The sequence below is a fragment of the Sminthopsis crassicaudata genome, chromosome 6 (genome assembly GCF_048593235.1).
Source record: "Sminthopsis crassicaudata isolate SCR6 chromosome 6, ASM4859323v1, whole genome shotgun sequence".
Lineage (NCBI taxonomy): Eukaryota > Metazoa > Chordata > Mammalia > Dasyuromorphia > Dasyuridae > Sminthopsis > Sminthopsis crassicaudata.
In genome coordinates, this window is record NC_133622.1 from 202,326,696 (window position 1) to 202,341,626 (window position 14,931).

General features: G+C 38.6%; 1 protein-coding gene across 1 annotated transcript in view; it reads right to left on the reverse strand.

Annotated features, from left to right (window-relative positions):
• INSC (INSC spindle orientation adaptor protein) overlaps positions 1 to 14,931 on the reverse strand; it is a 172,744-nt gene that overhangs the window by 132,095 nt on the left and 25,718 nt on the right. Inside the window, exon 2 of the mRNA XM_074273170.1 lies at positions 5,014 to 5,114. Coding sequence (XP_074129271.1) covers positions 5,014 to 5,069 — 56 coding nt within the window. The 5' untranslated portion in view covers positions 5,070 to 5,114. The remainder of the gene's footprint in view (positions 1 to 5,013; positions 5,115 to 14,931) is intronic.

A 14,931-nucleotide genomic window follows, 5' to 3' on the forward strand; every position in this document is an offset into this window, starting at 1 on the left:
TCAGCTGGAATGGAATCAGCCCTGGTGCTTTGCCACACAAAAATAGCTAATGAAATCCAAAACCTCTTCTTCAGTTGGAACTTCACCTAGGGAGTGATTGATTTCAATTTGAACTAAGTGGTCAATAGCTTCAGCTTTGATTGATGATGGTCAGTTGAGAACACTATGGAAGTGTTCGGCCCATCTCAGGACTCTTGGCTCATTAAGAAGTCAGATAAAATTCTGTTTTATGCTGATAATAACAATCCAAAGCTTTTTTATGATACACTGAAGGCTGTTTATGGGCCAAAGATCTATGGTGCATCTCAACTACTCAGTGCTGACGGTGCCATGCTGATTATGATAAGGACAAGATCCTAGAGAGATGGGCCCAATGAGTAATTATTCAGCCTTTGCCTGAAAGTATCAGTAATAAAAAATTTAAAAATCACTGCTTCCCAGAGGAACCCAGTTCTCCTCTAGATAAATCTCTCTGAAAGGTTTTTATTTGTTTTGACATTTTTTCTTTACATGGAACAAAATATTAATGAGTAGCTGGTAGAAGTAACATCTGTCTTCTATCTATATAGTACTCCACACACTTTACCTCAGTTTACCTTCACAGAAACCATACAAGGTTGATGCTACAGATTTCAATAGGCTGATTTTACAGGAAACTGAGACTAGAAAACTCAAGTTGTGTGTGGTAACATGGTTGGTAAAGATCCATAGTAGACATAATGAACTTGAAGCTTCCCCTAGGGGTTCACTTCCTGTAGGTTCACTGTTTTTCTCTCTGTAGTTGCACATCTCAAACATTTTTAGTCTTAAGATTCTTTTGTACCCTTAAAAATTATTAATGATCTCCCCAATGGTTTTTTATTTATAAACCACAATACCTGACACATAGTGAATAAGTTGCAAATTTCAAATAATTTTAAGATCCCTTTGTACCCTTAAAATTATTAATGATCTCCCCAACAGTTTTTTATTTATAAACCACAATACCTGACACATAGTAAGTTTATCTCCTTGTTTTTCTGGAATTAGCACAACAAATTCCTTGAATGAAACCCCCCCTCCCTCATCTTTTTTCACAAAAACTATGGTTCATGCTTCATGCATCCCCATCCCATACTTGAGCAATTGATTTTTTGAACCCATACATAGAACTTTACATTTAATCCTGTTACCTGGTAAGATCTTTTTGGTTACTACTTTGTACCCAATATATTATTTATCCTTATCCAGATTGTGTTACATGAAAATTTTTTAAAATTTCATTTATGATTAAATATAAATAAATGATGAAAATATTAATAAAATATACCCAAGACCAGAGTCCTTTACTAGAATCTCTCCAGGTTGATATTCAGTTCTTCCCTTATCTCTTTACACTTTCATTTGGTGATTATATGTGTGTATGTGTGTATACACAACTCCCCTGAATTTAATTTCCATCTCTATGCAGATTTACATAGAAGTAATATTTAGAAACTCACTGTGTATATGGATGAGTAAGATTCTTTAGAATTGACAATAACCATAAACTGTCAGTCTGAGTGGAAGGAAAGATAATTCAGCCCTCATAGAACTAGGAACATTCAGATGCCCTAGAAGTTACTAAACTGCTTACCTTTCAGCTCAGTTATATCATTACTGAGCTTATACCCCAAAGAGATCAAATATGAAGGAAAAGGTCCTTTGTGAACAAAAACATTTGTAACAGCCCTTTCTGTAGAAACAAAGAACTAAAAACTAAGGGATATATCCATCAATTGAGGACTGACTGAAAAAATTATAGTATATTAATGATATGGAATCCTATAGTTCTATAAGGAATGATAAAAGGATTGTTTTCAGAGAAATTTGGGAAAACTTGTAAGAATTGATGTATAGTGAGCTGAACAGAACTAAAAGAAAAATCTGTGCAATAACAGCAAAATTATAAAGAAAAAATCAAAGACTTTGGAATTGCACAAATAGAAAAATGGTCTTCCATGGACCTCTCAATGACTCATCCTAGTTGCCAGACAAGTGAATCCTGACACATACACATGCACATATATACATCCCCTCTGATAAGGAAGAAAGGAAGATATAGAATAATGAGCCCTTCACTGAACAATTGGAAAGGAATCTTATCCAGTCCAATTCCTCTCCCAATTTTAATGTCCCACAATAAGAGGTTCACCTCCTGAAACAACCCATCTTTAGACAGATCAGTTCTAAGCTACATTTCCTAATATTGAGGCAAAGTCTGCTTCTCTGTGGGCTCCACCCATTGGTTTTATTTCTCCTCTTTAGAACTCTGAAGAATAACCAGGAAATCAAAGAACAAGTTGGTTAATTCTGTCTCTACAACATCTCTCTCATTAATACCCCGTTTCCTCATTAGCCATTTCACAATGTTGCCATAGCCTCCTAGTTGGTCTCTTTGCCCCTTGTCTCCCTTCTCCAACCCTTCCTCCACATCTTATTGACATTCCTCCATTAATTTGACTGTGCCTCCCTCCAGACATACATACTCAAAAATCCTTAGTGGGTCCCTGTTGCTTCTAGAAGAAAAATACAAAATTCTCATCTTAGCATTTAAAGCTCTCTACAGTATGGTTTCGACCATCTTTTCAGTCCTATTTCATATTAATCCCATTCAGGAATAGCTCCATTCTTTTAAAAAATGGCCACCAGTTGTTCTCTCTACATGATGTTTCAATAAAGACTGGATGACCACTTGTCAGGTATTATATACTGGGTATTCTTTCCAAATGTGGTTGGGCTAAGTCCCTCCCAATTCTAAGTTCTACTGTTCTGATTCTTGACTCCATATCCTTGCACAAGTATCACCCTCAGACCCACCATCTATGACTGTAATTCCATCTACTGGGAAAGTTGTGGCTGTGGTGTGGGAAAGGTGTGGTGAATCTCTGGATTTCAGGAGTTCTGAGTTACACTGGGCTAAGTCACACTAAATTCATCATTAATATGGCGAGCTCTCTAGGTGGGGGTGGGGGGATTACCAGATTGCCTAAGAAAAGACAAAGTAGTTCAAGTGGGAAATGGAACAGGTTAGAGTTCCTATGCTTCTGAGACAGAGAGACAGAGACAGAAAGAGAGAGAGAGAGAGAGAGAGAGAGAGAGAGAGAGAGAGAGAGAGAGAGAGAGAGAGACAGAGACAGAGACAGAGAGAGACAGAGAGACAGAGACAGAGACAGAGGGGGGAGAGAGAGAGACAGAGAGACAGAGACAGAGAGAGAGAGAGAGAGAGAGAGAGAGAGAGAGAGAGAGAGAGAGAACAGAGAGAGAGAGGATAAATAAATGAAAAAAGTGAATAAGTAAACAAATGAATAAGCAAATAGAATAAAAATGGATAGTTAATGAATGGATATTTAAATAAATGACTAGATGAATAGACAAATAGAAAACAAGTATTCATTAAATACCTACTGTGTACCAGAAACTGTGCTAAGTACCTTACAAACTTCATCTTAGTTGATTTTCACAATGACTCTGTGAAATAGATGTTTTTATTTTCTCTACTTTACAGTAGAGGAAACTGAGGCAGACAGAGGGTGAGTGACTTGCCTAGGATAACACAGCCTGATTCACATTACTCCACCACAAATGGAAGGCAAAAGAATGTTTCTAGAAGACAAGTTGATTTGGCCACACACATTCCCTTGTGTATATACGGTAGAGATGGAGTTTGTTTAAACAGATATCATGTCATCTAAATAATCTCCTTCCTGTTCCACACACATCAACTGGTAGTCAGCCTTCAAAGCCCAGTGATGAACTTCACATACATACACACATCAGCTGGGGAACAAGGTCAGGACCCTCAAGACTAAAGGCTATCACTCGACCTGTTTTCTTTGAAAAGCCTAGAAAACCCTCTTTCCTCCTTTCCCTGTCAATTGGAAAAAACTACATTTCTTGACCCCAGATGGTGGACTCAGAAGGTTCATGAGCAGATCTCCCAGTATCAGAAGGTATGTTTCTCTATAGGGATTTCTAGTGAATGGTACCATAGCAGTCCTGGGATGTGTGCCCACCTCCCTCCTTCCCTCTTTTCCCCTCTCTCTCTTTTTCTTTTCCCTCTGCCTCTCTGTCTCTGCCTCTGTCTGTGTGTGTATTTTTCTTTCTCTCTGTCTCTTTATACATATATTTATATGTATATATATATGTATATATATATAATACACATACACACATCACTCTACTCATATCTTCTGACTATAAACCAGTGAATATAACCAAAGTATGATCGCAGATCCTTAATGGAGAAGGAATTTGAAATATAAATGGAGAAAGGAGAATCAGTCAGAGAATTTTAAACTATTATTAGGAATTTTGGACAACATTAGGAAGATTGTTTCCAAAAAAAAGAGAACTTTTTCACTTACTGCCTTAAGCTTCTTAACCATCTACTTCTATCTACCCCAGCTAAAATACATTTGTGCCAATTTATTTGAGTTCAAGCTGCATCAGAACATTTCTATCTTCTCTTTCCCTTCCCTTCTTTCCCTTTTCAAAGACAGGAGGCTTGCCATGTTAACTTATTCCAAGGATGGATGGAAGAAGGCACATTCTTCAGACTATTATAATGATAATAATGATAAAATTAGGCTCCAGAGAGCTCAGAACCTTTTACATTCATGTCATTTTTCCTCCCAACATTTCTAAAGGAAATTTAATTAATTTTAATTTAATAATTTTAATAATAATTTAATAATTTTAATAATAATTTAATAAATTTAATAATTTTTCCCATTTCCCAGAAAAAGAAACTGAGGTAAAGAGTAGGTAACTCCTATGCAAGTCACCTAGGGAAGCTTACTGAAAATAGATCTGAGTTTTCACACTCATCTGATTCTCACTTTCCAGGACTTGGCATCCCCAGGAACAGTCATTTCCAGATTCAAAATCTTAAGTCTGGAGCTCAGTAGTATTCAGGATGAGAAATGGGGAGAAGGAGAAAGGGAAGGTTCAAAGACTGTCAATCACTTCTTAAAGCAGGGTCACGACACTTACCCCTGCCCGGGCAATGGGATAGAATCCAAGTGGCTAACCCCTGGGAATGCCATCATGTTGATTCCAATCTGGAGCAGGGCCTGGTCACAACTGTCTGGTCCCTGGAAGGAAAGGAAAATATGGTTATTGGTGACAGCCTGGACCAGGAACACAGAGCCAGGCCAAGAAATCAGAAAGTTAAGGACTTTGGAGACTATATCATCCAATCCTCTCTTTTTACAGGAGGCAAAGAAATGACTTTCTAGAAAGGTAGAATTTCAGCCCAAGAACCAGCCTGGCACCATCTTGACTTATAAACTTTCATTATGACATCTTCTTCCTTGTTGAGTCAGAAACTAACCTTTTCCTCAGTCATACTTTCTAGTTTGGACCACCCATTAAGGTCATGTGTTCCTGTCTCAGGAACCCAGCCAAATCAAGACTCGGGACCTACTATGAGGCAGCCTGCTCTCCTCCCAGAATCCTGCCTTACACTGACTTGGACAATTTGTCTGAGCCTTCACATTCTCATCTGTACAATGGGAGATATTCTCCCTGCCTGCATCATGGGGAGACCTTGAGATTTAGGGTATAACTAAACCATGCAAAAAACTCTCAGACCCAGAGGATCCTGAGTATTCTCTTTCTGGAGAATAGCCTCACCATAATACTTCACACATGCATTAGAGCTCAGACATAATTCTCTCGGGGAGAAGAATTGGCCCGTAATAATGCACTTGGGGGAGAGAGTCCCCATCTAGCTGAAATCTGCCTGCTCCTTGGAGATTGATGAAGAGAACTTATAATGCATTTGTTTCTTCTTAATGGAAAATTCCCGATCTTTAGCGAATGTGATTTTCTTTCTTGGAAGACTTGCCTCAGTGTTCATTTGTGAGACAATCTGGGTCTTCCCTCCACTGAAAGTGTATAAATTACCAGGGGGCAGATCCCTATTACATTTAATCTCAGAAGTTACAAGAAATAGTTTATTTTCCAGCATGAGTCCTACAGCTAGAAGGGACCTTATATATAGTCCCATAACTTCATGTATAGGCTCAGAGAAAATAAGTGGCTTATCTAAGATCACAATGCTAATTCATTAATGGGAGATATGGGGTTGAAACTCTAAATATTTTTCCTTCCTGGGACAGGCCTTTTGCCATCTCCATGTCCTGCCTCTTCTAGGGAGATGATCCAGTTCCAGAGTGGGCTTTGGTGTGTTCAGACTTTCTTATCCCACATCAGGGAATTCAGAAAAATCTCAGCCTCTTCTTGATTCTCAAAGGGATCAACTCCCTACGTAACAATCACCTAGAACCTCTCCAGTCCTGTTTCCCAAACACTGTTCTTTCCCTTAGATTTCCTGGTTCTGCTGTTACCACAATCCTCCCTTTCATCTAGACTTTTCATTAGTCCTAATTAATCTCAGTTAGTAGGCCCAATTAATCCCACCCCACTATCAATACCTTTATATTAATATATCTCCCACTGCTTACTGAATTTAAGTCATTTGAGCACTTATTAGAGACCTACTCTGCACTATAAACTGCTAAGACCTGAAAATGTAAACACAAAAAAATTTGAAGTCCCTGCTCTCAAGAAACTTACATTCTAGAATAAAATAATAGTAAGAGTTAACATTTATATAATGCTTACTATGTGCCAAGGACAATGCTAAGGGCTTTACAAATATTATCTCATTTGATTGTCATACCAACCCTGGGAAATAGGTGCTATTATTATCCCCATTTTGCAGATGAGAAAGCTGAGGCAAATATAGGTTAAGTAATTTGCCCAAGATCAAACAACTAGAAATTTCCGAGACCAAATTTGAGCTCAGGTCTTCCTAACTCCAGAACCTCAAGCAATTTTCTGCATCATACAAACTTCTTGTTTGATCATTTTTTATCATCTGATTCTTCATGAACCCAATAGGAGTTTTGTTGGCAAAAATAGATTTGCTTTATTTTTAATTTTTTAATTAATTTTATTTTTGCTATTTTGCTATTTCCATCTCCAGCTCATTTTACAGATGAGGAACTGAGGCAAACAGATTAAGTGACTTGTCCAGGATTACACAGATAGTGTCTGAGGCCAGATTTGAATTTAAGAAGATGATTCTTCCTGATTCCAGCTCCAAAACTCTGTCCATCACACTATATATAGCCAACCACACTGTATATTGACAAAGGCTAAAAAAAATACTTTTCAGGACAGCTAAATGGCATAGCAGATAGAGCACCAGCCCTGAAGATAGGGAACCTGAGTTCGAATTCAACCTTAGACCATACTTATTAGCTATCTGACTCTGGACAAGTCATTTAAACCCAATTGTCTCACCAATTATATATATTTTTCCCATCCTTTTTCAAAAAGATTGGCTATTAGAAATGTGAAATACTGACTATGCTGACGTGTCAGTTGGTTCTTTTTGTTGATCTGCTTTTCTCTCTTTTTTAAAATTCTTGTCTACTAATCTAGCTGAGTAAAGTAGAGGATGGGAAAAATGAGATATAAAAACAGAAGATATCAATAACAATTTAACATTCTCAAAGAAAACGTTGGTTGTGCTGAATAGAATACTAGGATGCTGAGAAGGGGTCTGTTAGTCAAAGTCTCCTTTGGCAGAAGATGCATTTTAGAGGTACTAGTCACTGGGAAAATTTCATATTAAAAAGCCCTAAGGAATTAATTGCAATTCATCAGTCTACTCCATTCTCCACTACCCCTATATGATTCTTTCTTGGTCCCTGAATGCTGCTGCTTTTCTTCATAAAGGGGAGGGGGGAATAACAGTTGTTCTTATTCACTCTTCATCAAGAATACGTTTTTAGAAATGGAAGTGAATTTGAATTCAGGGATCTTGAGTTCAAATCTCAGTTCTGCTACTTAATAATTTCATGTATTTTAGTAAGCCCTTTGGTTTCTTTCTATGTAAAATGAGAGAAGAGAGAAATAATTTTAAATTAATTAAATAGGTATATATAATATATAATTAATATATATAACATAATTATAATTCCTATATTATAATAAATAAATAGATTTATTCCTCCTAGCTCCATAGTCTATGATTCCAAGTAATAGGGCTGGGCAATATGGTAGAATGAAGGAATATACTTTTTTCTGGATCAGAGGACTTAATTTTAGACCTTGCTTGGCTCTGAGCAAGTGACTTCCTTTTTAGAGGTGATCACATTCTGTAAAAGCAGGGGTTCTCAAACTACTGCCTGCTGAGGACGTTTATGTGCCCAGCCGGGTTATGGCAAATGGGCTGAGGGGCGGAGACAGAGTGTGAGCTTTTGTTTTTACTATAGTCCGGCCCTCCACAGTCTGAGGGGCAGTTTGAGGACCACTGTGAGTCTAAAGGAAAAAAAAAAAAAACTTGAATTGTGATCTGGAATAAGACTGATTCTTCCAGATTCTGGGCAAGCAATCTTGGGTAATTTGTATCTAATAACTATATGTTATATACTTTTCAGATGATGAAAATAAATTACATTGAAAATTTTCTTTGAAAAGGTCCTATTGGAAAGAGCCAGCTTCAGAGAAAGAATTATGGAGACTGTGAATCAAAACATAGTATTTTCACCATTTTTTGTTCTTGTTTGTTTACTTCTTTTTTCTTTCTTGTGTTTTTCCTCTTTTGACCTGATTTTTCTTGCATAGTATGATGATGAATATGGAAATTTGTTTAGAAGAATGGCACATGTTTAATCTAGCTTGCTGTCTTGTCCAGAGAAGGAGGAAGGAGGGAGAAAAATTTGGAACACAAGGTTTTGCAAAGATGAATGTTGAAAACTATCTTTGCGTGTATTTGGAAAAATAAAAAAGAAAGAGAAAAAAAATGAAAAGGTCCTATGTTCTTCAGCTTCCTCATCCATGAAACGAAAAGGTTAGCCTATCTAGCTTCTAAAGGTCCTTCCCAGCATCCTGAAAGGTCGGGATGAAAATTTCCTTCCTGTGGCCTTTGACTAGGGATGGGAGGGGGCAGGGGCAGATATGGAAATAATGGGGAGAATGATAGAGGGAAGCTCCCCACCCCCAATAAGTCCCAGGTCAGGGATACGGGGCCACCTCTCCCACATCATTAGGGGTCCAGAGATGGAAACAGCAAGCTTTATTTCACGCACGTTGTTCTCCAAGTGGTGGGAGAGAGCTTGTAATTTACAAGAAGGACTTGCAACTCTAAGTGCTTATGACTTAATTCAGCTGCCAATATTGATGGCTCCATTTATCCATTCCATTTTATCCTTCCCATTGCATTAAAAGCCAAACCTTACTCACCTCCATTTGGCTAATGAGGCTCCGTGGCTTTGACAGTGAATGACAGCTATTTACAGTAAATTATTCAATTAGAGCAAAGGAAAGTGAAAAGTCTATCGGGTATGGTTGGATGAGACCGAATCTGAACTCCAGCCAGAAGGGGAGCTTGGCCACGGGGGCTCAGTTGTTTAATCTTTAGAAGGGGCTTCAGGGAGTCCATTATAACTGTGTCAGAGTGGAGGTGGGGAGGGGGAGGATCTAAAGGATCGATATTATGGAAGGGAGTTAAATTGCTGTACTCTGGGTAGCTATTTCATTCCAGGCCACTCTCAGCGTAAGGAGAAATATAAACTTCTTCAGGTCAGTTTATCTAGGTTTTAAGATGAAACGCCTCCTTAGGCGATCATTGATTTCATGATCATAATAGCTAGATTTTGTATGGCACTTAAAGATTTGCAAAACACTGTATGAAATAGCTCAATGTTATCACAGTAACCCTGAGAGCTAAGTGCTATCATGATCCCCATTTTACAGATGAGGAAACCAAGGCATTGAACAGTTAAATGGCTTGTTCAGGATCACATAACTGCAAGGTATCAAAGGATTTGAATTCAGATTGCTCTTAATCCAGATGCACCTAAATTTAGATCCCTGGAGGTCATTTAGTCCACCCCCCTCTTTTAATAGAGAGGGTAGTTAAGTGATTTCTATATGAGAGCTTTTCTTTTCCTCCCAACTGCTAGTATATCTTCTCCCAAATTAGATTGTATTTACATCATCCATATCTAAATGAACACGCTGTATACCCTTGAGAGAAGGGTAGTTGATTACTTTTGTCTTTCTGTCTGGCAAAGAGTATAAATTAACAATTGCTCACTGAGTCATTGTCCAAAATCACACCAGTTTTGAAGGGTAAAGCTAGGACTTGAACCCTGTCCTTCTTCCAGTCCTGGGATCACTTCTTATCCGCCTATTATCATGGTATAGACAAGTCTCTTTGTCTCTCTGGGTCTCTATTTCTTCATCTGCAAAATGGAGCTAATAACCTTCATTCTGACTCTTGAAGAGCTGTCAGATAAGATCTGAAAGTATTCTGTAATAAAGTTCTGGGCATCTATCAGGGGTCCTGGAAAAGCAATTGGAGTTCCGTGCAATCTGGTCTTTGGATATTCAGCTGGAAAAGAGGAAGGATTGAGGAAGGTTTTGTTTTTTTTTTCTTTAACTTTTCTCTTCTCTCCATCTCACAAGCCACAATGGAATTTAGTCTGGAGTGGGAGGAGGGAAAGTAGTTTCCTTCTCATCCCATCCAACTCAAGTGAAATCACCCCTGCTCTGCTATCAGGAACTTCCCCAGAGTTCCTTGTTATATCCAGTCTCCTTGTGCAGAAGATCATGGTTTTCCAGTACAGATACTTCCCCCCATCTCCCCCACCCTCATCTTTCCTTCCCCAAACTAATCAATGGACCAGCTTTACTTTGTCATGATGAATTAGCCCCTAAAGAGCTCAAACCACCCAGCCTGGCCCTCAGCCTTAATTAGCCCAAAGGGAACTCCCAGTTCTAAATGGAGTGCCTCGGTCTCATCAGCAACCTATTCATTCCATACCACACACACATATACACACACCCCACCAGCACCACTCACCCAACCAAGCCCTATTCTATAACCCAGACAGCCACAGCCACAGCCCACCATTAATTTGTGCCTAACCTAAATGAGCCATTCTGGCTCCATTTAAATTCTAAGTTCTTTAAACTTAAATGTAAATTTTGTGTTTAATCTGTCAAAGGACAACAATGGAAAAAACAGGGGAGGAAACATAACTCCCTCTTTTCTGTACAGTGGGGTGACTGGCTCGCTGGTAACACTATGGGAGAAGTCATTATATTGGTTCTCAGAATCACAGGATTTTTGTTAACATCTTCAAGACAGTCTAAACATCTCAATATACATCCCTGCTCCCACCTTTATTTCCATTCCTCCCCTGAGAAACTCCAAGGTTATATTTCCCCTATAAAAGTTATGCTTGTGATGATTTTTTGCTGAATTCTCTTCAGAACTAAGCCCACTATAAGGGACTCTCCACCTCATAATGTTTCTCCCTAATAGTTCCTCCTCCCTACTGGTTAATTGTGAGTTCCAATAGAATACTTATCTTTCCCCTTGGTAATTCACATAAAAAATAGCAAAACTTTGTAACTTGAGAAAGGAGGAGAAAGAATCATAGTATCACAGATGGAGAGTTGGAAGGGATGAGGAAACTTAAAAAATGGGGCAAGGGGACAGTTCCCAAATCTCAGGCATAGATGAAATTTGAACTCAAGTCTTCTTACCCAAAGGTCTATCCAATGACTGACACTGCCTCAGATCTTTTTACTTAAAGATTTTTCAATGTTACAAGGGAGAGTTCAGTTTTAAGGAGAACAAGATCTCGAAAAAATGATGTGATACATAAACAAAAGGTACCATTGGTATTTGTTCAATTCAGAGCAAAAATAACATTTTTTTCATTTAATAGCATTTTAGTTTTTCCAGTTATATGTATAGTTTTCAACATTCATTTTTAAAAGATTTTGAGTTCCAATTTTTTCTCCCTCCTTCCTTTACCTCCCCCTACTCCAAGAGAGCTAGCAATCTATAGGTTATACATGTATAATCATTTAAAATATATTTCCATATTAGTCATGTTGGGAAAGAAAAATCAGAACAAAAGGGGAAAGCCATGAGAAAAAAGCAAAAAAAGATGAAAATAGTGTGCTCTAATCTACAGAATAACATTTTTCAAAAGGCATCATTTTTTTTTAAACTGAAAAGTTTTTTGTTCCATCAACAAGGAATTTTCTTTTGATTGGTTTTGGGGGGTGGGAGAGAGTTTGACTCTGCATATTTGTTCAAAGGATTTTGTTTTTCTTTATTTTTTCCAGTGGTGAGGAAGGAGTGAGAGAAATAATTTTTCTTAATAATCGAAAAACTTTAATAAAATGCCCCCCAAAAGTTAAGAGTATCCTAATCTCCTACAGTTATGCTAATATGACCATTCTCCCATAGCTTCTCCTTCAGGAGTTTGATAAGAATAACAATAGCTAACAAGAGCTCTAAAGTGCTTTAAATATTTCATTTGACCCTCACAACAAGACTCCAAGTCCATAAACCTACTTTACCCTAACGAAACCAAAAACAAGAACAATAGGACTTCTCCATGAAGAAGGGAATGGATGATTCTGCTTTTGGGGACATAGTTGGGAGTCTGAGAAACCCCAGGCATTCACCACATGCACATTTTAGGATAAACCAAAATGATACCAGATTAAACCAAAATGATACCAGAGAAGTAAGCAGAAGAGGTACAAACTAAGTACTATTGGGGTTTGGAAGAAAATCATTCTTCTCTCCCTCTGAAAATTATTTTGCATTATTTTGCATATGCTTTGCCTTTATTTAATTATTTACATATTTCCTCAGTTCAAAGTAAGTTCTTTGAGGCAAGTCCTATTTGTCTTTGTATCACTGTTGTTAAGCACAGTACTTTTAAAAATATTAGGAGCTTAATAAATATTGATTGAATGAAACTGAATTATTGGTGAGGGGCCGGTGGTCCAGGATTGGGGGAAAGGAGGAGAGAATGAGACAGGAAAGAAAGAATCAGGGAAGTTTCCTGGTGTGGTTGGCATTTGAGAAGCATCCTCAGGAGGCAAAGTGGATTTGACAGCAGAGGATACTTGATTCATCTGCTGCTCATTAACTGTATCTGGGTGACCTCGAGCCACCACTTAACCTGTTTCACCTCAGTTTCCTCTCTCCAAGAATAGTTTTTGTGAAGAGCAAATGAAATGTTTATTTAAACACTTCTTAAATTTTGAAATACAACATAAATTTATTTGGCTGTATGGATAAATGCACGTTTCAACAGGCATAAATTTAGGAATGGTCCTGGTTCAGGAGACTGATATCTTGTTGATTGTGTTGGATTCCTACCAGTCCTTGTCGGAAGCTCAATAGGATCTGAGCCTGGTTTTATCTCAGACACTTAAGTACAATTTTGATTTGGGGAAATTATTAACATCTCTGTGACTCTGTTTCCTCAACTATAAAATTAAATATTTGGACAAGATATTCTGTGAGGTCCCTTCCTCCAGATCTATGAAACATTGAGAGCCTGGTGAGCTCCAGTCATTCTCTACATTGCCATATCGAGTGTTTCTATCTTCTTACCATGTCTGAATCAACTATCATGTTATTTCTGTTAAGTGTAACCCTCAGTCAGCTGCCTATAGGGGGCACCAAGAAGGGCCTGAGTTCTCCTAACAACCATCAAAAATCCCAGCATTAGAGATCGTCTTCTGTGTCTTGTTCATTTTCCCATCTTACCAATTCATATTTTAAAGGTATGTACTATGCCTAAAGCTTTACTAATTTACTTTATAATATTTTTACTTTTAATACTTTAGTTAAGTAGATTTTGACAGCATTTAGAATCTGGGACCTGGAGCAAGGGCCAAGTCCTGGATTGGAGTGGACAGGAGGCAAATATACTGGAAATGGGGAAAGGACTAGAAGGGGAGGGAGTGACTTGTAATATAGAGTAGTTGCCTGATGGAAAGTAATTCACCCTATATGTTGTTTTTATCTGTTTCATCAATTCCAGTGATTCCCTATATGTCTAGGATCAAAAATAAACTCCTGTGTTGGGCATCTCAAGCCCCTCACCACCTGCCCCCTGCCTGCCTTTCCAATCTTCTTCCAATCTATCCTTCATGCTCTGCAGGTCTTTTTCATGCTTTTATCCCCAGCTATTCTTCCTGCTTCTCACACACATCGCTCCATCCCTTGTCCACATCCTTGCAACAGGGTGCCCTTCCCTCTCCCCATGTCTGAAATGCACACACTCCTCACCTCCACCTCAGAGCATCCCTAGCTCCTCCAAAGCGGGTCTCCTACATGAGACTGTTCCAGACTCCCTCTCCTCCACCATGAATTACCTTATATTTATTGTGTGTAGACTTATGTGTATATGTAGAAGCAGCAGAATGTAATAAAAAGGGCACTGGACTGGCAGGATGGAAAGCCTGGCTTCAAACCATACCCTACGTACTTATTAGCTTCATGACCCTGGGCAAACCATAATCTCTCGCTGCCTCAATTACTCCATCTGGAAAATGAGCACGTTGGAACCTCTTCCAATTTACATTTGAGAACGCTATATTGTCTCCATCCAAAGAGTATAGGCTCTTTGAGGGCAGGCACTGATTCCAGTTTTGTATACTGTATTTGTAGCACCTAGGATGGTACCCGTCACACAGCAGGTGCTTAATAATTGCACGTTTACTGATAGATTTTCAGAGAAAGATTATACAAGAGGAAAGAATGTCCACATGGAAGAGAGACAGAGAAGAAAGAGAGGAGAGAAGAGAAGGGAGGCACTTGCAAACAGGACCCAAGTCCCCACCCAACCCCCCAAGGGAAGGGACTAACCCAAGATCCAACCTGGTGCCTCCTGACAGAACTGGAGGCTCATGAAAGATTCAAAAGGGTGTACTCCCTCTTCTGTGGCAGAGGAAAAGCTTCATAGCCATCCCTCACAGCTGTTAGGCTCTTGGAGTCAGGAGCCAATTGGCAGGAAGCCACCGGAGCCTGAAGAACTACATTTCTTAGCTTCTGCATGACTTGAACCA